Consider the following 24,471-nt stretch of genomic DNA (forward strand, 5'->3'; position numbering starts at 1 on the left):
TAAACATTATAAAGAAATGTTTTCAACTGAAGGCAAATTGTCTGTATGTAGAGTGAAGAACGGACCGACATGTGCCTGCCTTTGAAATGCATGCTGTGACTGTGGGACTCTGAAATACCTGGTCTGGGAGAGTTAAGGATTGTGGCTAGACCGTTAGTCATCCTTTTCACATGAAGACTTGGCACTGTTTGCTGGTCTGTGTCCTAAAACTGCGACTGAACAAGTATAGATAAAGAAATAGCTTTACTCGGATGGGGTTTCTGCCCCTTTTGCATTGTTACTTCATTCCGGAATAGCACCATATCATCATGGCCGTGTGGAAAAACTGCTTATGTCCCTCTGGGGCTGTTTGCTACAAATCTGCAGTGCTGTTTTCATCAGGAGGTTTCAAAGGCGTAAAACTGGTTGTGACCCCGCCGGAGTCGGCTTGTTTGGTTTTGGTTCTTTCTTACCTTCTTCCCTCTCATACAGGCTTGCTGCCCAGTCTGTTAATGATTAGGACACATCTTTGACTCAGGGGAGCGTGGGTGGGATGGAGGAATTTTTGCTTGCATAGTGCATTTTGTCACATAAGGCGAATTAAGCAAGTGTGTTCTAGATGACGGAAAGCAGGTGTTTTTCTGCCCTTTCTGTCTTTGTACTTACTCAGCCTTCCTCTGGCTGTTTCAAGTCCACTTTATCTTTCTGCTTGTCTTTTTTCCCTCCTCTGCTCAAATTCTTGGTTGTCGTGGTTTAACCCCAGCCAGCAAAAATAAACGCCACGCAGCCGCTCGATCAACCCCCCCCCGGTGGGATGGGGGAGAGAATCGGGAGGGCACAAGTAGGAAAGCTCCCGGGTTGAGATAAAAACAGTTTAATAATTGAAATAAAACGAAGTAGAACAGTAATAATAACAATGAGAACAACAACAGTAACAGAATACACAAAGCAGGCAATGCACAACGCAACCGCTCACCGACCGCCGACCGCGTGTCACGAACGGGGGGCGAGCCCCCCCACACCCCTGTTTTTTATACTGAGCATGATGTCACATGGTATAGAACACCCCATTGGCCAGCTGTGTCCACCACCCCGGCTGTGTTCCCCCCTCCCGGTGCAAGCATCACCCAGCAACAGCCAAAGCATCAATGGGCCATCAACGCTCCTTTCACACCGAACCCAAAACACAGCACACCCCCAGGCTACTGGGAAGAAAGTTAACCCTGTCCCAGCTGGAGCCAGGACATTGGTGCACCTCTCAACATTTGTGTTTTCCCTTCCTGTCCTGTGTCTAAACCTTTCCTCGTTTATCAGCGAACAGTGTAGATTGTTCATGTCACTTATTACCAGCATCTTAAGAAATTAAGGAAAAGTGTCTCAGTATTTGTGTGAAGGTAGTAAACATGAAAATAACAGAGAAGTTAAAATATTTATGTCAAATCTATTTTTCAGGAGTGTGGATCAGCTTTATGTTGGGGAACATTTCCCTCCCACTGCCTCCCCATTCTTTTTGCTGCTTAGTTTATTCCTTGGGACATGTGCAATGCTGGTGAAAGAAACTGGAGTCACCGTGTTCGGTGTGTGCTTGGTTTATGACTTCTTTTCCCTCTCCTGCAATGGACTTAAACTGTAAGTAACTTGCTATGCTCGCTGTGCTTTTCCAGTGTTGCCACCTGTGTGTGCAAAATATATATTATTATATACAGCACTGTGGGAGATGGACTTGCCCTGCTGAATTAGATGGCACATATTTGACAAATTTGGAGGGCACCCAGGTTTCATTCTGTTTTTTTGGTTTTTTTTTTTTTGTCATCACTCTATTGCTGCCTGATAACTTTTGCTGGGTAGATAGACCAGATGTGAAGAACTGATCTCTAAAATGGTTAGTTCACTCTGGCAGGACTAACATTTATTTTTTCCGTGGGAGTTCTGACTGAAGGGTCGACATCTTAAAATTTCTCTGGCTTAACTCCTTCCATTCGCATGCTTGATTATTCAGTCACGATGTCATGGTTGTAGAAATACCATATGATGTTTAGTAGTAAAATCAGGTTTGATCCTTTCTGTCCTTACAGAAGGGAAAAAGAGGGAAAATATTTAGCCAGTTCTGGAATGATTGGAACAATTAGCAGCTCTCAGCAGTCGCTGGAGAAAAAATCAAATAGTTTGAAGTTTGTATCCCTCACCCACTTAGTGTCACAAATAACTGCTATTCTGTATCTCCATTAAAAGTCAGAAGTCTTTTGTTTGATAGGAGCTGTTTTTTATCCATGTCTCTCCCAAACCATACCTGGTGCAGATGTATTGACGAGTGACCCTAAGAGCTTACTGCCACTGAGAATGGCAGGTCTTGCTCCTGCCATCGCTTCTCGTGTTCCCGCCGGTGCTGCCCCACAGGCTCTGGAGCCTGTCACACCCCTGCGTGAGCTAGTGTATCTAGGTTGTAAAAAAGGACACAGAATTTGTGTTTCTGCAGTAGTGAATTAAATCAGCTCCCAGAAGGGTTTGGGGAGTGCCAGAGCTGGCACAATGCGAGAGCAGCAAATGCAGGGAGGAGAAGAGGGACTCTCCTCTTTCAGGAGCGTCCCGGCTTCCCTCCCGTTTCAGCCCTTCCTCTAGGTCCTAATGGGGCATGGACCACGTTTCAGGCCCACCTGCCCTCCCTCCGGCCCCTCTAGCAGCAATAGCAATCAGAGGGCAGGTACGATGGATCCGCAGAGGATTTCCTCTATTTTGACCGGATAAGTAATTCATAACAGTGTAACTGGTGGGCAGGTAGCCAGCAAGGAGTTTTCTGGGGGCTGACAGCCGGCATGCTTGTTAACACTTGCATTTACAGTCTGCCAGGCGTGCTCCAGGAGCTGCCTGGCTGAAGGTAACACAAATGTTAATTAATCGGGGGAAGATCTGTGCCCTCCTCCTTCCCCCTCCCCGCAATCTCCCCCTTCCCATAGGTTCACATTCCAGTGGCTTTTTCAGGTTATTTCTTTGCTTCGGTGGCATCCAGTTGCCCAGATGTGGCAGTTACTTAGCTTGCAGGAATGAAGCTCTGTAGCCCAGATGTGCTGCATTTTCATATTTGCGCTGGTTGCATGTATTGTGCACTTTTCTGTCTGTCTGGTGCTCAGGATTTTATGACTGTATTTGACTTTTTTAGGGGGCAGCAGAAAACCAGCAGCTTTCTACATGCTGCTGAAACTCATCTCCTCCTGGTCCTTCCTCCAACCTGTACAGATCTGTTTTCTGTTTAAACGAGGCAGAACGCCAATTATTTTCTGCAGCAAAAAATTAGGAGTGGCACCATGTTCTTCCTCACAGTGCTTCCCATCTTACCAGAGGTCCAGAGAACAGCTTGATATGGGAGTGCTCATTTTCTCTTGCTGTCGGGTCTCTTCCTCTAGATCTGGTTAGGAACTAATAAATCCTGTCCTCCCAGCACGCAAAGACTTTGTATTTTGGATTAAATAAAATGTCGTCTGTTGTAGTTAGATACCATGTTGTGCTGTTTTCATAATGTTCAACCTTTTGATAAGTAAACGTGAAAAATAAAAATCCTTAAATCCTTTTCTTTCTCCTTTCCCCTCTTTTTTCCCTTTTTTCTGCATGCGTAATCAGGAGAAATGGGGGGATCCACCAGAGACATGCCCGGCAGTCTGCGGCTTCTCCCTCTGCCTCGCTGCAGGTCCCTCCAGCCAGCCGGGAGAATGGGAAGCACCGCTTTGCTCACCGGGGCACCTGGAGCTCCTGCCACCCGGTGTCACCCGAGGAACAGCGGAGTGGTGGCCTTTCTGTGCCCAGCAAAGCCATGTGGGCCATTCGGAGGTACCGCTGGCTATCTGCCGCTGCGTTGTGGTTTAGTTTGCAGCTGATCCTACCTTAAAATGTCAAGTTATTCACTTTGTTTTAGCCATTTTTAACCTGGAATGTGCCGTAATTTTTCTTGTGCTACTGGAGAGGGAGGAGGGGAGAAGCTGGAAGGAGGGTTAAGGGAAGAAAGAGGAGGGAATCGAAAAGTGCATTTCTTCTGCTTGGGAAGAGGAGAATGTCTGAGGACTGTCCATGTCCTGAGACTTTCTATCCTAATATTATATTGGTAGGCAATGCTTTCCTTCCCAGCTTCTCCATGGAGAAAGCCAAAACTGTAATGCTAGTTTGTATGTGAAGAGGGGCAATATGTGCATGTATACAACAATGTCTGAAGTGAGGTGAGTGCAGTGCGAGCAGCATACTATGTGATATCGCTATATATCTGTATATACACGTTTGTAGGTATAATTTCTTCATGTGGATATACATACATGTAGATGTGTGTTTGTGTGTATGGATATTTATGTACATATATGAAAGTAGAGGTGATGCCCACTTCTGCTTTATGCCTAAGAATATAACGGTGAGAGCCGGGCTCAGGCAGTAACAGAAGGATTTTCACCGGTTGCATCCAGCAGTTCTCGGCATGTTCATTGTGCACCTCGTTGGGGAAGGAGGGGCTCTCCCGTAACTCGGGGCCACGCTCTGGCACGGGACCAGTGTGTGGTGCCCCTATTCCTGTGGAACAGCACCGAGTTAGTAAGAGTGTTTAAGGGGGTATGACTCAGCAGCCGCCCCATGGATCTGTGCCAGTGTGGGGTTTTTTTTCTTTTAACCTTGACCTTTGTACAATCTCCCTGGTAGCCCTTGCCCAGCTTGCCTTTTGTTGCTGACTTTTGGTTTTAACTACAAAACACTCGCAGTATGATTTAATTTGGAGACTTGTAATAATGAATCGCCCTGCACTACCTATTCCTTGGAGGTGGTGTTTTTTTCCGTAAATAGGTCAGGAATTACCTGCTGCAGTTCTCTGATCATTTAATTGTTGGCACCTGAATGGGCCCGATGCAGCACTCCTGAAACCTGGGAAAGGGAGTGTTTTATTCCCACATAACGCCCCTCATTAATCAGTTCAGTAGGAGCTGTTTGTTGTTGTTTTTTTTTTTTTTTTAAATAATCTTCTTGCTGCATCAGTATTGATGGCATATAGGCGTTACATGGGATCTGTAACTTCTCAGATCAGAGTCTGTTTCCTCTACCTGTAGTTCAAATGGTTCAACCCACTCGAGAGCTTCTGCCCTGCAGGTGTTCTGGCTGATTGGTCTGACTTGGGGATGGTTGGGTTTTTGGTTTTGTTTTTAACAAGGAAAGGAGTGGGTTTGGTCATGTTGCCTCTCCGTGTGGGCATCCGTGACACAAAAATGGTAAGGAAGTCAAGCTTTTCGGAGTGGGTAAGTGCTAGCTGCTCCAGCACGGAGACTCTTCTGGCTGTTGGGAACAGCTTCTAAAGTTGTTTGTTTGTTTGAATTTATTTCTTCTCCTGCATCCCCAAATGAGTAGCACAATTGGAAAGCGTGGGTGACCGTGGTTCCTTCTGATATGGCAGGCCAGAATGGGCTGTCCAAAAGCTTCATCGAACATCTTGTCTCTAAAGTTTAGGACCTGGTAAGGGGGAGTAACCTGAGCACAACTGTGGTGCAGCTGCTATTCCTGGCCTTTGCGCTCTCCACGTTTCTCTCAATGCTTTTGTTCTCTTTGATACTTGTATTTGTTTTTCATTTTCCCTGACAGATACTATGGTGGAGGGTATCGATATAAAAAAAGTCTCCTGTCTTGCTCCATCTTCTTGTTCCTTGTTTCTTTTACCCCTCTTTCTTTCTTTCTTCCTATGCTCCTTTCCCATCTCCTTTGCTCTGTACTTTTTCCAGACACCCTCCCTCTGCCCCTGCTTTTGGGAACGTCCCTTTCTTACCCTGAGGGGAAACCCTCTGGTTTTCCAGCCTCTTCGGAGAGGCTGCAGAAGTTGTGTTGGAGAGACCGTGCACGTGGGATGGCTTCAGAGGGAACTTGTCCATGCTGCCAACTGGCATTTGCTTCTCGGCAGCTGCCTCTTCAAGTGTTGTAAAGGATTTCTGCAGGTGGCAAATCAAGCTCTGCATAGTACATAGCTGCTTTCTTTTTAAAAGGGGCTCTCCTGGTGTAAGCCGCTCAGCTTCTCTTTTCAAGTGACTGACTGTGTACAACACGCTTGCAACAACCTGTTGTGTGATGTTTCGCTGTAGGATGCCCAAAGTAGAGCTGGCTTGGTCCCAGTGGCTGAGACGGAAGCCTGCTCCCGCACATTTGTGTGAGAGTTGTGCCCAAGAGCCTTGGGAGAAAGCCTGGGATGGGTTAATGGATGCTGCTTTGAAAGAAACTTCTCTAAAACACTGTTGGCAAACTGCTTTGCTAGTTTTTCCCTTGCTCTGAATTCCTGTTTCCTCTGAAGGCAGGATAAGGCAGGATAACTTCTTGTTGCATGGAATGACAGCCTCACAGAGCCTGGGCAATTTGACCAGTGCCTGCTTGTCTAATGTCAATGTTTGCTAGTCACTATAAAAAATAAACGTGCTGCTACAGCATTTGTAATTTCAAGAGATCTTCTCAATTCTCAGCCACCTGGATCGTGCTTGCAGTAGTCTGGAACAGCAAGATTAAATGTATTGCAGCTCACTGACTCTCAAAATGATGTCCGTGTCACAGGAGGTCTGTGGACCACTACCTGATCGTATGACTGCAGTCTTCTCCTTACTTCCATTTGCTGGCTCCTCTCACAGGACAGATTAAAATAGTTGAAATACTTTCTGTAAACAGTCTTTCTTTAGTGCTATTGGTATATTATATGATATGAGGTAGGAAGCACTCAAGGCAATTGCTCTATTAAAATACAATCCATCTTTTAAAAAAAAAAAAGTAAATTCTTGCTATAAATGAAAAAAGATAGAAGGAAAAAAATTGAAGTTGCTGTCAAATATACAAAATTAATTACACAATTTCTCCTCTGTAATCGATGTTTCTCTGACTCGTGTAGGTCTTTTCCATGGCAAAAAGGAGGGGAAAAGATTCTAAATATTTCAAAAACTCCAAAGTTGGAGGGCAGATTGGGCACAGTGAAGTAGCTTCAGATACCTTATCCAGTGCACCAGGTTGCTAGTTGTAAGGTCTTTATTAGAATAAAATAGTTGTGCACTGCTTAATCTGTACTTTTAAGTACTTGTAATGTGATCAATTAGGTTTCTATTTAATAATAATTTGTTATGTATCTTGCTACTACAGCTAACTGAAAAATGCAGGAAAATGTAATGGAGGAGTTAAGGGAATTAAGTCTAATTAGCAGTAATTGGAGCTAGTTATGTAAATTCTTGGTGCAGAGAGATTTCTGTTATTTATTGTCACTTGCTCTTATCTTCAGCTATCCCGTGAATGTGTGGGTTGCAGTCCTGGGTGCCTTCAGGAGTAAGGAATGAGTTAGTCTGGTTGAAATTGTAGGTTTTATCACCATGATTTATTGCAATTTTGGGAGATGCTGGCATATATTACTGGAACGAGGTAACTAGGATCTCTCGTGAGTTTGATCCATCTCCCTGAGTTTTAAGACCTGGAAGAGGCTTGTGACTGTATGTGCCCTCCCGTATGACACAAATGGAGAAGGGCAGACAGGAACTTTCATGTAGGGCTTGCACTTCTGTTTGGGATATGGCCAGGGCTTCAGTGCTTTCACTGTGACAATGCAGTATACATATATGTGTCTTATTAAAAAGCAGTATCAGTGCCAACACCTCATTGCTTACCACAGCGATACTCTATGAAATCCATGAATATGTTTAACAAGGATGATATATGTAAACAACAAGTTGTCACAGTCCCTTATGCAAGTTGTGTCCGTAGTTATTGTCACTCATTCTCTTTTTCTTGATTTGTTGAACCCATTGAAAACAGAGATTATTTTTTTGACCTTTTTTTTTTTTTTTTAATTCCAAGGCTACATATAATTGTAGTCATGCCATGTCATACGTGCCTCACACTCAGCATTGCTAAATGCTGTCCAGCCCATGGACACCCTCATACCACCTAATCACCCTGATGGTTTTGAGCTTTGTAAATGAGCCTGTGGTGGGTCCACAGTCTAAGCTTCTTGAAAAACAAGACTCCTCAATAGCTTGCATACTTTTGAAACGGAAATCTCTGTTTCTCTTTGGTGACCTAGAAACTGATTTTTATTTCATCTGCTGTTGGTGATTTAGCTGGTGAGACTCTTCCCTTAGAATGGACAATAGACCGGTGTTTAATGCTGCCATTTTCCATGTGAAAACTGTTGCATTAGTTTTTTGTGTTTGGGGTTTTTTTGTTTGTTTTTTTTTTTTAGTTTTTTGCCAAGTGACAGAATGAGACAAGAAGCAGGTGTACTTGGAGCTGTGCCCAACAGCACCACTTTAAATCTCTGTGTATGTGCAAAGAGAGTGAGGGAGCTCACTACTCATTAGCACCGTGGGATCCAGGCACAAAACCCCATTGATCCAAAATTCAATGAAATCCTTAAGGCTATACCAGGGATAAATGTGATCTGGTGACTAAACTGGCAGCAATGTTATTTTCTTTTGCAGTAGCAGGGGAAAGAAAATGGAAACGCTCTGCAGAATGTGCATTCCAGGGATGGCTGCGCTGGCCCTAAGATTGATATACTATCAGGAAAAGTATGTTGAAGTCATAACGTATCTTCCCTGAGTCCCCGCGCAGCATGCGCGGTCAGTGTTTGAGCTGAAACAGATGCTGTTCTCCAACATGAAGGAAGAGTGGAGGGAGAGGCGGGGAAAAGCGTCGGCACACATAACGTGCGACTACGTAGCAACTGCTCGGTGTTGATTTGGCTTTTCCTCACTGGGTGTTTCTATTTCCAACTCTTGTGTAGCAATGATTTCTTTTTTTTTTTTTTTTTTAAACTAATTTGACAGTATAGCACATTTCTGCTTTAACATGAAATTCCTGTTCAAAAAGCAGAAGTCTCAGCTGTGTTTCTAATGCTTCCCGTTGCCGCACAGTGTAATGCTACTTCCTAGATTCATAACCGATATAGGCAGAGCAGTGTGACCAGTTTCCCAGATATGGGATTTCACATGTGCAAACTTCACCTTTTCTTGAATTTGTTAGAGGGAGTTTTATAGGAAAGTGTGGCTCAGAATATGAAACTGCTTGGGTTATGGAAGTGCAAGGAAGACACTTTATGTTAGATGTGGTACAACTTATTTAAACTTTAGTAAGTTGTTCTTAGTTGCAGTCACGCACTCTGAAGGTCAGTGGTGGTTGCATTCATACACAAAGCAGTAAAAAGCACTGCATGCCTCTGAGAAAACACTAAGGTAACTATTATTAATGTATTATTTTGGTCAGGGGCAAACATACAACAAAAGAAAAACCTGGATACTTTTCGCTGGCCTAGAAGGTCCTTGCCATGCAACAGCAGAATAGCGAGGAAGGGATACAGGGCTTTGCAAACACCACAGCAATAGTTAGTGGAAAAATTCCAGGACAGTGGCCTGGTTTAGGGTTCAGCCTGTGGTGAAAAAAGTCTGGAAGTCTAGCAGTCAAAATGATTTTCTTCTCTGGGAAAGCAAAATGAGTAACCTGGAGCATTAAGTAATGGAGCCAGCCTAGGCTTTTCCCTTCCTTCCTCTCTCAATGGTGATCTCCTGAGGGTTGTGAGGTTTTGCAAATAAAGAAGCAAGCTCCTAGTCTGCGATGCTCTGAGCAAAGGTTAGTGTTGGATTGCCTCCATGTGAAAGGAGAGAAAAGGAAGTGCTGAACTGTCACTGGGAAGGCTTGATTTTTTTGGGAATTGATGTTTAAAATCGAACCGAGAATAGGACAACACAATGTCACCCCAGAAGACAAGTAGGACCCCAAGGCCTAGGAAGGCACAGAGTGTGCTGAAAGATGATAGATTAGATAAGTGTCATTGTTATCCTGGTAACTGTGGGGTGCTTCTTCTATGGTGTTGCAAGCTTTTTTTAATTGTAGCAGGTTTGCTAAGGCTCTGCCATTCTTGCTATTTAGTAAGCTTAAGTTATGAATGAAGTTCGGTCCCCTTTGGGGAGGTGGATTTGGCCTGTGGTTTACTCTTCTCTGAACTCAGTTCTTTAGACCATTTTTCCATTGTGAGTCTGAGCAGTAGCTCTAGCTACTGCTGTGTCCGTGTCCTGTCTTTTTAGGAAATGAATCTTCTTCTCCTTTGCCTGTGGTCAGTGATGGTATTTATTGTCATCCTCAGATGGTACCTGAGGCCACCAGAAGACTCTGCTAGAGTCCAGAAACACGTGAGAGGTGCGTGCCTCTATGCTTAAAGCCTTGGATTCAGCCAAGGATTTACGCGCTCTGGCCTGTGACTGTCTTCCAGAGAACCCTTGTGTAATCTTGGGAAAATAATTACATCTCTCTGTTCCCACGGTGTGTGCTGGAAGATGAGGCACAGCAATGCATGCTTCTTTTCCACCTCCATTCGTGCGATGCGGTTGTTGTTTTAAGACTCCCCTCAAAAAAAGCCAAGGACTGTCTCCCTTATGCATGCTTGTGGCATTATTTGCCTTAATCTTTGAAATCTGCAAGTGCTGTTTCAATACAAGTAACTGAACTCATTGCTTGCTAACTAAAGTTTATTTAAAAACAGCACCACTTTGGTATGGTGATGACTAATGTTGCATGCACACACGAAAAGACATGTTTAGACATCATTAGGCTGCAAAATTATGCACTCACCAGGTAAGAAAGGCCTGATTTAATTTTGGCCCTGTTGTGTGTTTATGTTATGACAGTCTTTAATTACACTATCACATACCATTTTTTCTGCATGATCCCTGCTCTATTCATTGCCCAGAATAGATGGTGCTCAGTTAATGAGCAACTATTCAATATTTTGTTTCTTCCTTGTCCAGAGCATGGCCCCATGCCCTATTTACTTCATATTATTCAAGTCCTGCACTGAGACAGATTAACAACTCCTCGATAATTTCTCTGTGTACAAACTATCAAGTGCTGGTATTTCCTTGCAGTTTGTTGCTTCAGTCTGTAATCTTTTAAAGTACTTTTGGCATAGTTTCTGGATGTGTAATTTCCTTGCTTTTCAAAACAAGTAAAGTGAATAGCCAGAAATTTTGCAGTGGGGAGCCACATGGGAGTGAACAGTTGGATTGAAACCTTTGAATCCATCTCATTGACATCTGCTGCTTGAGCAAGCAGACTAGCTGGTGGCAGCAGTAGATTGTGCTCTATAGGAGTTAGTATTAAGAGATGGGGGATTTTTCCCCGTAGATATTTGCTGACAGAGCGGGCACAATGACATGGTGTTCCCTTCCAGACTCAGAGAGGAATAAACCCTGACGTGTGCAGCTTCTTCTGGCAGCCGCTTCCTTCCTCTCTCCCCGGTTTGTTGTCCTGCCGCGTCTACTCCAGCCTGCCCTCATCCCTTCCCTTGCTTGCTTCTCCTTTGAGGCGCTTAGGGACGTGGTTTAGTGGACATGGTAGTGTTGGGTTGATGGTTGGACTCGATGATCTTGGAGGTCTTTTCCAACCTTAATGATTCTATGACTCCTTAGTCATTTAATTGCTTCCGATTTTTGCTCCTCAGGCTTTGCCTTTTGGATCTTGTTGCTTTGCCTTTTGGATCTTGTTGCTTTCCTCAAAAACTACTGTGATAAACTCCCTCTCCCAGGGTCCCTCCTATACTCCTAGCCCCAAAGTCCTTGCCCAGCCAATTCAAGGGCCTCCACTTATGTCCTTGTACTGCGTATCGCATCCTCCATGTGCTCCCCACTCCTCCCGTCTTTCAGGTTCAGTCTCCTGCCGTGGAGCTTTGCCCAGCTAGGGGGCAAGGTCCCTCCGGGGTTTTCCAGCTGTCAGCACTCGCTGTCTCTTTGCTTATCTCCTCCTCCCCTCTGCATGGGTTTGCAAAGCCCGGTTTCTTTTTGACCTCTTTTCTCCAGCCTTGGGGGTTTGGCTCCCCTCCGCCCTGTACCTAATTCAGGAGTTTTCCCTTGTGCTTGCTGCCTGGGTTTGAGGAGGGGGGAGCATGGAGAGCCGGGCAAAAGCCAGGAGCCTGCTCTGCTCCGGTGCTCGGTGTGGTGCTGAGCCACAGTTGCTTGCACTCTTGGCTTATTTGTGTACGGAAAAGCAGGCACTTGTGGCATGCACTTATTTGAATGGAAGAGGCTGGGTTTTAAATTTGACTTCCTTCGTTGGATCGTTTTAGCTGCTATTCTGGATAGTGTTTTTTGTCTTGCAGTATAGAAAAACACCTCTATCCCTCTTTTTAAATCCTTCTGAGAAGGAAGTAGAAAGTAAATAATATTCCCTGGACTATTAATACATTACAGTATCAAGAGGCCCTGTTCATTTCAGTAAGCAAATAAACTTTAGTTTGGCTTCATGTACATTAAATGTCAGAAAAAAGGGGCAAGACTGAGTCTGATGTTATTTTTCTTAGCTGATGATGACTTGACATGTTTTAGTTATTATTTTTTTTTTTTTTAGGGAAGACTTTTTAGTCTTTTAAAGATCCTTTAGACTTTCATTTAGTCCATGAAAATCCATTTTTGTGAATTCGTAAGTGGAAACTGTGCCTGGGACAAAGAACCACACTGTGCAAAACAGAATCAGGAAGAAAAGTTAACGGCTGTTTTTGGTTTTTCTCCCATCTTCTGAAAGATGCTGATTGCTTATTCATTCATGTGCAGAGGGAGTGGGTTTTTTTTAATCTCATTAATGGGACTTGCATTTAAGTCCTGCAGTTGCAGTCACTTCACTGTACGTCAGCCTCTTCTGTTCCCTGTGTGGCTAATTGGAAATCCCCAATTTGTAGGTGCAGTCTGCGTGTCCCAGAGCTGACTCACAGGAGACTCTGTTCATTCCCTTTACTTCACAGGACTGCCTTTCTATTCACAGTTCATGGCAGTCTCATTAAACCAGTGTTTGAAATAGCAGCGTGCCTGTGTTCATTGGCTTTCTCTGAAAGCCCTGTAAACCAGTGTCAAGGAATTAACAGCAGCTGAGAAACAGAAAAACCTTAATGGCTTGCGAGGTCATTTTCCTTGCAGTAAATCTGGGTTAGTTTGACACAGAATGGTATTTCAGTCACCCAGGAAATAAAAAAACCCACAACAGCTGGAGATAGATGATACCCAGATTATTGCAGGTATTTCCCCGGAGCTAATCTAATTGAACAGTTGCTTACATCTTTGACTTCCAGGCACATTTTTGGACATCTAGCGGAAACTTTTAGGCTGTTCTCAGGGGTGAAGGATTCAGCTGTAACTACCTACCTCATTAATGATTGATGCTTTCTGAGCTGGTCCATGTCTCCTCTGTGAACCTGGTAATCACAGCATGTATTAAGTGAAGGACAGTAAACTCTCAGGACTAAGTTACGTGGCTTTAGGTTTTCACAGGCTCATATAAGCAATCATTTGCTCAAAACCATAAGGACACCAATCTCATCAAATACAACTTTAGGTGGATGGTTCCAGTTGTGTGATGAGTGTTACTTTGATGTTTTAATGTGAAGTAGCTGTTGAGATTTAATATTTGGTTTAAAAAGACAAAATCTGTTAGCATGTCTAATGCTTCTCCCATCCTCCCTGTATGCTTTCCAAGATCCTTCCCTGACTAGAAACTTAATCTTCAACTTAATCTAAAGAAGAGTAGTAGTAAATCCACTTTCACGTTTCTAATTCAGTTATCCCAATATTCTTTTCCAACTAGTGCATTAGAAACCTTAATCCTCTACTTGGCTTGGAAATGCTGGAAGGTGCATTTCGCTCCCCACTGCAGATCTTTGAAATGCAGATTTTTTGTTGCTATTCTTTTAAGCAATTTCCAGAATGTGAATGTCCAGGAAGCTGCAGTGCAGAAGGGACTCTTGTAAATGCATTCCACATTCCCAAACATCCGTGCTGAAATTCAGATACTGGCTGAAGTGAGCCTTGAAAGACAACGTTTGCGCTAGGGCTGTTGGAACTGCTATCGAGTGTTTGCTTTCCAGGTCTGACAGGTCTTGCAGCATCTGGCGATGCTCTGCTTTGCCTTATGAATTCTTATTACCTGCCACAACTGATCATGGAGCAGCTTAAGTGAAAATCTTCCACTGAAATATGTTGAGGTTGTTGGTGTTTTTTTTTTTTTTAACTTCCTTTCTTAAAGTTAGGTTTGGTTGTCTTAAGAAAGTATCATTCTTTTGCCATGTGGATAATGCAGTTGTTCCCTCTGTTTAAAGCTTTGGTTGGCAGAGTGTTTGCCATAGGTCTTCTGTTCAGGCTGGGAGATGAAAGTCTGCTCAAATCTCTCCTTTTGTGAGAGAATGAATCCCTTGTTTTTGCATATCATCTGTAGAGTAAGGAAATATTAAGTGTAAAATTTGTACTTTGAAACTAACTATGGTTGCACTTCAGTTGTACTAGTACAAAAACTATGGAATAAAATACAGTTCCTTTTAGTCTGTGAAAGGTGCCAACAAACCTGCTGGGTGTTCTTTTCAGAAGAGGAAAACTAGAAGGAAAAACTGTCTCTTCTCTGTTTTCCATGGAGACAAGGACTTTATTGATTGTTCAAAATAAAATTCAGGGAAAGAGTAATTATCACTCAGTGGTGGAAGGGAGAGGGAACATTACCTTTATTTCCCTCCCATAAAATGCAGTTTTATCCGATCATACAACACCATTACACATATTGTTCTGGCAAGACCACGTTAGGAATTTCTGCAGAGTCAAAACTGCCGTAAAATGATGGCCTTGGGTTCTCTTGCAATATTTTGACATTGCTTGATTTAACTGCATTTACCGTAATCTCTGCCTAATCTCATGACAGCAACTTGTATCACTGCGGTGCCTGTGAGTTATCTGTAAATGTTTGAAGCAGAGATGTTTCTTTTGTATTTTGGTAGTAAGCTCAATGCATTTGTTGTTGTTCTTCTCCCTCTTCTGCCCCGTTCTCTCCAGCATTAATTATATCATGCATTTATTTCAGAAGATGAATTGCTTAGAGTACAAATGTTTTTGGTACAGGAATCAGGAATTTTCATCTTTAGAAAGCTGTCACCTGGTCTGTGATCTAAATGGCTGCTAATGCCGGTCTTTCTAATCTATCCATTACGGATCAGCATTCCTTTGCTGATCTTGGCTGACGTACTGTGGATTCATTATCATGACCCTGCTTAAGATCCTGAATGGTATCTCCATCATGGAATTACTCAATATGGAAAACCAAATTCCTTCATTCATTGCCCGTATAAACTTTTGGAGATGATGGAGAACTTTCCACCCAGAAGGCATTTGTTCATGCATTTGGTTAAGTGCTATGCATGAATATGAATATAGGAATTTTTGCGTGGTATTTCTTTAGGAAAAAAACCCAGAACTCCTTTTACTTTATAATAGGATTTGTCTATTGAACTCATATCAGTATATTCAACATAATAGAAGAACATTGTGGGAACACCATATCAAACCAGCAGTCCATCTAGCTCTAGTATCTGTTTTCTGACTGTGGTCATTACTAGATGCTTGCAGAGAAGAAAAGAATGGGAACGGGGCCAGTACAGGGTTATCTTTCCACACAGTGTGTCGTGAACGTGTGCCAGTCAGTGATTTAGAGTCTATGGATCTGGATGCTTTATCTGGAGCACTGTGTTTAAGACTCTCCATGGACCTGTCCTCTGTAGAGTTGTCTAATTCCCTTTTTAGAACCCTCCTCTCCTCCGACTTTGAGGACATCTTGTCGCAGTGAGTTCTATGATTTAATTACACACCGTATGAAGAAATCTTTCCCCTTGCTTGGAAACTGATAATTTCATTGGGAGCCCTGTGACTTTGTGTGATAAGAAGTAGAAAGTAATTTCTCTGGTTCACTTCCCCGAGCCCTTCATAATTTTATAGTATCTTTATATGTACTCCCTTTCCAGGGTGGAGAGCCCTGTTCTGTTGAATATCTCCTCATGCAAAAGCCATTCCGTGTGTCTGATGACCCTTATTACACTTTCCTGTACCTCTGCGATCTCTATTAAATCCTTTGAAAATTGGGCAGAGGAAGGGGAGATCTTGGAATAACATGCCATACTCCAGATGCAGGGACACCTTGGATTTTTATTCAGTGTCGTATTGCTTGTTGTTTCTGTTCCGTTTCTTTCTAAACGTGCTGGATGCTTATGCTATTCACAGGCTGCATTTTCAGTGCTGATTTATGGCACCATCCTTTTTTTCTTTATTATTTATTCTTTTGTTCTGACTGCAGTCTGTGTAGGTAATTGAGATGTACTATAAAAACCTGCATGGAAAATCTGAGTATCTTTTATTACTGTGTTTTGAATTCTGTGCACTAGCTTTGGCTGAAGAGCATCCTGCGACTGCCTGGCCTGTTCCCCATTACAGGGGAGAGGCTGGAGCAAGACGCTGAACTAAGCTAAGATGGGCCTGGCTGATTTCAGGGCCAGAGATGACAGCATCAAACCCTGTAGATGCTGTATCTGGGCCTCAGTTACCTAGATATGGGTTTACAATATATCCTTCCTTTCTTAACTGCTATTTGGGGATGAGTAATAACTCAAAGTAACCTGGCTTGGGCAAAGCTTGTGGGCTTCCTCAGGCACTGACTCACGAGACTGAGTCCTTCTCATTGCTTTTTCTTGGCTTCAGCAGGTTTCTGTTCTCCTCCGCGGTGCAGTTAGTGGCTGCAGCCCCTTTGCACCGTATCTTAGCTGTCCAGGACCCAGGGTGTGCGTGTCCTCTCCGTCCGAGCGTCTGTGCTCCGTCAGCCGGGGAGAAGCGTTACCCCTCTAAACCAAAGGGCAGAAAGCTTGAGCGTTTGCCCGAATTCACAAACAAAATCTGACATAAAGCAGAGACTTAATCCAAGATTTCCCAAATCTTAAGCAGATCTACCTCAGCAAAAGTCTTCCTATTTTGCCAGTAAATTGACAACTTCTCTTTTAAAATTTGCTGAAAAGATAGAGCCCCCTATCCCGCTCCCCTTTTCTACAAGCTGAAAGCTTCAGCATTAAGTAAGAAGATCTAGACAGTGCAAGCCACGATAGCTGCTATCCCAGGGCTTTCATGTCACTATTTGTTGCATTATTTACTTTGATCTGATTTGGCCTCCTGACTCCATCAAAAGCGCCTCTCAATGTGAATTAATTAAGAGAACTGTATTTTCTTCTTTCAATTGCCTTTAAAAGAGAAACGCTCCCAGATGGCATTAGGGAAGGAGGGAGGTGTTTTTCTCTCTGCACAAGTCATGCTTTTGTCGTAGACCAAAGGGTTTCTCTGCCCTCCGTTACACTTTGGGAGTCTGCAGTTTTGAAGGATTGAAGGTGCTTTCTCTCGGGAGTTTGGAAATGCCAGAACCGAATGAGACCCCGTCAGTGGCAACCCAACCCAAATGAGCAGCTTTCTAATAACGAAGATGACTTTAATATTGCAGCATTCTGTCTCTGCAGAGCACTCAGTTAATTATGAGGTGTGAATAAGGAATATGTTTCACAGTGCCTTGGCAATTTTCTGAGTTCACTGATCCGTAAACAAGATTATTCCCTAATAGTCCTTCATCTCTGCCATTATTACACAAGGATGTTCAACTTTAAATTAAATTAAAAATGATCGTCTTTAAAGTTTGTTGAGCCTAATTTTTTGAAAGTGTTTCCAGGATTAACTATTTTAAAATTGCTTAGTTATTTGGGGAGGAGGGAATCTTTTGTCGTTCCTGCTGTGCCATTTTTATAAAGACCACACTGTAGCAACTCTCCGCTGGGAAATGCGAATTAGACCCATTTTTCTTTCTTTCTTTTCAAAGTCCCTGACACTGTCAGGCAGCTGATGTTTTGGAGGTGTCCTGGTTTTGGCTAGGATAGAGTTAAATTTCTTCCCAGTGCTCTGTTTTGGATTTAGTATGAGAAGAATGTTGATAACACACTGATGTTTTTAGTTGTTGCTAAGTACCCAGCTAGTCAAGGACACTCAGCTTTCATGCTCTGGAAGAGGCTGAGAGGGAGCATAGCCAGGACAGCTAGCCCAGCTGGCCAACGAGGTATTCCATACCATGTGACGACATGCTCAGTATATGAATGGTAGGCATGAACCAGGAAGTAGCGATCGCTACTTCGTTATCGGTCAGCGCGGGTGGTGAGCAATTGCATTGTGCATCACTCATTTTCTGTATTCTATCATTATCATTATGATGATGATGGTGATGATGATTATTATTATTATTTTCCCTTTTCTGTTCTATTAAACTGTCTTTATCTCAACCCATGAGTTTTTCTCACTTTTACCCTTCCAATTCTCTCCCTGTCCCACCAGGGGTGGGGGGGAGTGAGCGAGTGGCTGCGTGGGGTTTGGCTGCCTGCTGGGTTAAACCACGACGGGGGGAAGCAGCTTCATCAAGGTACATGAAGGTTTTTTACAGTTCTTTCAGCTGCTGCCAACCCAGGAGCGAGGGACTGAATTTGGTACCCGAACGCCAGCTGTCCAGCCTGGCCCTGGCCCTCAGACAGTTTGTATGGGATGGAAATGACACGGGCTATTGCTGCAAAACTGTCCACGATTTACGATCTCTGGGGGTTGTGCAGAGCTACAATTCCTTGAAGACATTTTTACCATTACTAGGAGTGTCATTGTAGATTTTTAAGATCAAGAGGGACCATTTATGATCATCTAATCTGAGCTGGAGCATGGTGCAAGAGACAGAACTTCGTCTAAGAATTACTGCATGAAGCCTGCATTTCTCTTTGAGCTGTGTCGACATCTGTCAGCAGCCCTGACTTTAAAGACTCGATGTGATGGAGTATTTGAAATATCCTTAGGTGGATGGTTGCAGCGATATGCTATTCTCGCTGTTAAAAATGTGTGCCTATTTCTAGTCTGATTTATCTAATTTCAGCTTCCAAGCACTGCATCTCATTATGTCTTTTTCCACTAGATTAAACAGGGCTCTCCTAGCTGAAAGTTTTGCAGTCTGTCATAGCTGTTTTATCGTTCTTCCAGACAGACTGAAAGGCTGGGCTTCCTCAGGGTACGTCTACCCAGCAGTCGCTGTTGTGATGCAGTTTATGTTCTCAGATCTGAACAAGTCTCAGGTTAGGTAGCTTGAGTCCTGCTAATAATATGTCTGCAATGGCGTGGTAGGTGAAGCAAGCTTTCTAAGCGTTTGCCAATCCTTTTTTTGAATTTTTTTTGTGTGGACGTCATGCTAAACTGTTTCAAAAGAGTAAAATACAGTTAATTTTTGCAGCGCAAAGTTTACATGTTGCACAAGTCAGTGCTTTGCTGGGTAAAACCAAGTAGATTAGAGTACAATTAGCATATCTTTGATAATAAATCCCTATGGGGCAAGAATGAGATCTTCCCATGTGTTTGTTGTGTTTCTAGCACAACACTGTTTCAATCTTAATTGGAAAATTAGTCATACGAGGAGGTGCACTTGATACTGCGTCTGCACACACAGATGACATTTGGATGGTACGCTGCTCTTGATCTTACGAGTATCGTCACGCGTTAACGAACGCAAGTGCTCGGAGTCTGGAGTTGACATTTTGTCTGGAAGGGCTGTGAGTGAACACGTGGTCTTTGAAATGCTGCACTGAGCCCTTGTTCACAGTAGTAAAGTTGGAGAAAAGGAGATGGAGAAAATTTGGATAGATCAGCATTTTTAACACAAGATCGTCCCTCACAATATAATTCCTAGCAGGTTTTATATTGAAGTTTTAGAAACAAGAAAAGATATAGATTGATATCTTTATTTCACACTCGGTATGTTTTATAGTCAGGAAGTATAATTTCAGAGGGGAAAAAATGCCTTCTGCTGAATTGCTGGCAGCCTTACCTAGAGTGCGTAGGAAGCTGTCAGGAAAGCAGGGATGTCAGGTGTTGACCTATGCTGATCATGCTTCATTTGTGAGATTTAGTCAGATTAAAGCACAGAGTATTGGCTCCGGGTTCAGTGTTTAAGAATGCATAAGCCAGAACATCAGCATCGTTCCTTTATACCAGCTGAGACTGTGACCCAGCTGGCAGACTACCCCATGGATACCGTTATCTTTTACATAACACGTTTCTCACATATTCTCATATTTCTTTTTTTTTAAGCATCTGTCATTACCTCTTCAGAAACCCCTTACAAATTAGAGGTGCATCTTGCATAACTGAAGAGCAATTATTGTTCCATTACCAAGTAATGAAATGCACACTTGTATGGAAAGAATGATGACTCCAAATATGATAAAGTTCAGCAAGATTCCCAAGATAATTTCTAGAAGTGTTTTCTACCTTCAAAGCTTATATTTGAATAGGTGGCAGATCTTATGTCCAATATCTTCTGTAAAAAACTATTAAGGAAGAAAACACATATGTGACAGCTTGAAAAAGGGAGCTGTTTCTATATCAAAGTTAAGGGAGATGTTTTGCATCATCATGAAAAATGCATCCCTGCCATGGCCCAGAGTTTGAGGTTACTGACTTTGATTTAGTGTGGTGGTTCAGTGTGTTATTGCCCCCCTGGTAATTCTGGAGGAGGCTTCTGGGGAGGCAGGAGTCCTGGGAATTCAGTATGGCGTGGTCATCCCCCAAGTTACGTTTGAAGACGACTTTAGTTTTCAGCTGGATAAAGTTGCAGGGCTCTTGAGCGGGTCCAGATGGTGCTCCCAGGGCCTGCTTTTGAGATGTGGGATTCCTGGCGCCATCACTTGAAGCGGTAATGCTCTCCGCCAGTTAGGACTTGTCTTCTCTCAGGCTCCCAAACATTGAGGTACTTGAGCAGGAAATTATTTTGAATGTTTAGTCCTCACGTTTAATGCTTTTTCCAGTAGAGCTTAGTGTGACGATCACGACCTGCTAATCCCTCTAGCAGAGTCTCCCAGTAACTGGGACACATAATCACAATGATTACTGGGTCATTGCAACCGAACAGCTGGTGTCGATCGCTGTAGCTCTGTTTGCGTTCCGTACAGCTGAGGTTTCCACATCTCTGGTATCCTCGTGACACAACTCAGGCCCCTGCAAGCTTAGTGAATGGGATGGCTAGCAGTGCAGATCTGACCTAAGCTAAGCCTGCCTGTGGGATTCTTCTCACCTTCTTAAATGAGGCTTGGTGAATTTTAGACCATTAGTTTTAAAAGCCTTTTCCCATCTGTTAATGCTTATTTCCTTAAATAGCTTCTCAGACGGGAGTTGCCGTGGCTTTAGCAAGAAGAGAGGTATAGTCTTTGATTCAGTAAAAGAAAAAACTCCAAAACCTAAACAAACCAACACAATCCAGAAGATAGTCTGCAGGTGGTCACTTCTTAAAGTAATCTCCTTCCTTCTGTCAAAGGAACATCAGATGGTAAGGGACTACTCGACTCATCACCTCTGTTATCACACACAGCCACTTACCTAATGCCTTTCATAGCCTGGCTCAGCACTGCCTTGTGTCCAGTTGGATCGTCTCCATGGCTCCCCTTGGAAGGCTGCTCCACAGTTTGACAAGTTTGCCTGGAAAGCTTTCTTTTCCCAGCCTAAATGCCTCGATGGCCAATTTATGCCCACTTAACCCTTGTGTTTGTGCATCTCTTTTGTCTTCCTTCCTTCATTTGCCTGCGTGTTAACGTGTTGGCACACAAAACTAAAGAGACTATCAAGTGAGGTACAAAACTGTGTTAAAGTGTGAGAATCCAGCAGCAGCTCTTTATTTCATAAGTGTTCCTGGGTAGGGGACATAGAGGATTGCCATGGGTTGTTACTCAATAATGTAGTAACCTTCTTACTGGCGTTGTCTAGGCAAGCTTTGTGTAGTGACAATGGCTGAGACTCTCCAGAGAAGCTGCCTTTGCTTTTGCCAAGGAAAAGGGTATGTTTGGAGTGCTTGTTTTTATTTTTATTTATTTCCTTTGGTCAAGTGCCATGAAAATCTCAGCAGCTTCAGGAACTTATGCTTTTCATTCTGAATCGCAGCCATTTTGAGAAAGCACGCAATAAAAACCATCAGCAACTGCAAATGCGTGGGATAAAAAACATACCACCAGTATCCCCACCAAATATGTTTAAGGTCCCTTTATAGGAGAATGAACCAGTAGAGAACCTCCTGCTTTATCTTGGCAACTGGCAAACAGGAAAAATGAAGTTGAATTATTTTGGATAGTGGCTCGTGCTTATGCCCTGTTGTACACTAATGCAAAACAAGTCTAAGTGAGGTGAGAACTGAAACTTAAACTGGACCTAAAACTTAAAAATCAACACTTTCTCATCATGTTAGTCAAGAAACTTGCTGCTGCTTGCTTTCTTCTGGACTCCCAGAGGCATTAGTTGTCATTATATCAGGCCTTTTGGAGACCTCAGCTCCCTTTTCATGAGCATGTTGGATAGGCTTCCTTTGCATGCTGATGGGGTGCTTCTTGCCCATTGTGTCAGAGTCTGAGTGATTGTACGAAAATGATGTAGCCTGTAGGCAAAGATAATATGAATCATAGTTTAAGAAAAGGATGATTGTCTTTCCTGGTAGTGTACTTCCCAGAGGGACATCTTCCCAGAGGGACGTCTGTCTTTTTTGCTGTCTTTGCCATGGATTTCCATCCACAAAGTCCCGTAGAAAGAATGCCTTTTACTGAGTGGGAGTGACTTCCTCCTTTTTTGGCTAGACAGCCTAAAAGGGCTGCTGGATCTCTAGGGGAAGGGCGTGCACTTCGATAACCTCTGCCTCCCTTGGAAGGTGTGTAGGGATGGTCGTCCCCACGCCTGGCACAACCCCAGGGCTGACTGACGTTTCTTCAGCCACTAGGTGAAGTTGGGGGCTTTCCTTGGCTACAGCTGGCCTCTGTGGACACCTGAGACAATACTGTAGCTGCTGTTTGATGGGTTATAGTTTAGGTTGCTGCTGCGTGAGGGAAGTCCTCTATGGGCTGGGTTGTTCTGTCCATCAGCTGTGGAGCAACGGCTTCAGAGGAATGGCTCTCCAGCTCTGCCCTAAGAAGCACCCATCACACTGGTACAAAGGTACCAGCTCCTTTTTAGCTAAAGGAAAAAAGCTAAAGAGGAAATAACTTGGAGCTGCGTATTTTAGTGGTCTGAAGTGTTTCTGGTTCAGAGGAGACAAAATAAACTTTCTGCATGAGCTTGGATGTGTGGCGCTCTGCTCCCTCACCATCCTCTGACGGCAGTGTGAGGTGAAGGCATTTGACACCTTTCAATATTGGCACCAGGAAGAGACTGAGGCTTCTTAACACCTCCCAGCAGTTGGGTAACTTTAATTTCCTGAGAGCAGAGGAAGGAATGTTGTCCGCCCCTCTCCCTGGCAGGCTTTGGGAGGTGAATTCCTTTGTTTTGGAAACAAATTTGATCTGAAAACATTCTTTTCCATAACAAAAATAGACTATGTGGTACAATCTCTAGACCTGATGTGAAGGTGTTTCTGTTGTGAGGAGGTGCCTTTGGTGTCAGGCAATAGATGGCTCCATGCATGGATGCCACGGTATCTCCTCTGAGTGGCAGCCACGGTATCAGTTAGGTACTGGGCTCCAAAAAGCTGAAAATGTACGAGCGTGAGGGGTTTCAGATTTCCTTTTTAGTCTTCTGTTTTTCTGGTTCAGTAAAATCTTTTCTATGGAGCTATTTATGTTAAGAAATAGAGCCTAAACAGCTCTGCTCCTCTGTTTCCCCTGCTTTCCTCCTTCCTCCTGCCCCTGGGCTGTCCTAGCTCTGGGTGGCTCAAATGGAGGGGATCTCTGCTCAGGACGTGTGCCGGCCTTTTGGGTAGAGACCTGACGCAGTGTGTGGTGAATTGCAATGTCCCCTGACCTGCTGCCTTCGGGAAAGCATCGCCCTTTTGCTGCTGAACTTGCAGCTCTTCAGGTTGTTCCTTCTGTCTGCAAAACTACTGATCAGTCACCGCTCCCCAAGAGACTGCTTTTTGTTGTTATTTTTAAGGGAAATAACAATTACAAAACCAGCAAATGATATCTGATATGAACGAGTCCCCTTTATTTTACTTTCTAGCCCTGCCATGTTGGTAAGGATATATTAATGGCTTTCCTAACCTTAGTTCACTTTGATGGAATGGTGTTTATGTATTATAAAGTAATAAATGTGTGCTATTCAGTAGAAATTAAATTGTTGCTTTAGTTCTACTTTTCTTTTGTCCACAAATATGTTAAGCAAATGGATGTATATTTATGGGTTGGGTGCCCGATGTAGGAAAATGTTCCCAGAGACAGTAAGAAATTAATACATACAGACCATGTTGCAAATTGCATTTAAATAGCTTTTGCCTTCATTTTCCTACACTTGAGTGGGAAATCATGCTACAGAGAGAAATAATGACTCTCTGATAAATCTGGAAAGAAGTACAGATGAGGCGTCCTTATAGTGAGATAGGATAATTAGCAACTGCTTTGTTTTGGATGGCGCGGATGGTGTATTTGTATGCGGCAATTGTGTAGGTGTGGTGAGAAAGCAGAGGAGGGCCTGGATTAAGAAAACTGGCTCTTAAATCTCAGTTTTCAATCTCAACCAACCTAATATTGCATAGTAGAAGCATAGTCTAGTAAAAGCACTGCTGAGAGATAAAATGCTGGGTTTTATCTTCCTCCCTCACCTCTCTGCCCTCCCAGCATCACCTCTCTGCCGTCCTCCACAGTGTGTTTTCTTT

At 43.4% G+C, this 24,471-nt stretch overlaps 1 protein-coding gene across 1 annotated transcript in view; it reads left to right on the plus strand.

Annotated features, from left to right (window-relative positions):
* The first annotated feature begins 3,719 nt into the window (after positions 1-3,719).
* Positions 3,720-24,471, plus strand: part of TMTC1 (transmembrane O-mannosyltransferase targeting cadherins 1) — a 127,927-nt gene continuing 107,175 nt past the window's right edge. The window contains exon 1 of the mRNA XM_075158602.1: positions 3,720-3,801. Within this exon, the coding sequence (XP_075014703.1) occupies positions 3,785-3,801 (17 nt within the window). The 5' untranslated portion in view covers positions 3,720-3,784. The remainder of the gene's footprint in view (positions 3,802-24,471) is intronic.

This window comes from Calonectris borealis, chromosome 1 (genome assembly GCF_964195595.1).
Source record: "Calonectris borealis chromosome 1, bCalBor7.hap1.2, whole genome shotgun sequence".
Lineage (NCBI taxonomy): Eukaryota > Metazoa > Chordata > Aves > Procellariiformes > Procellariidae > Calonectris > Calonectris borealis.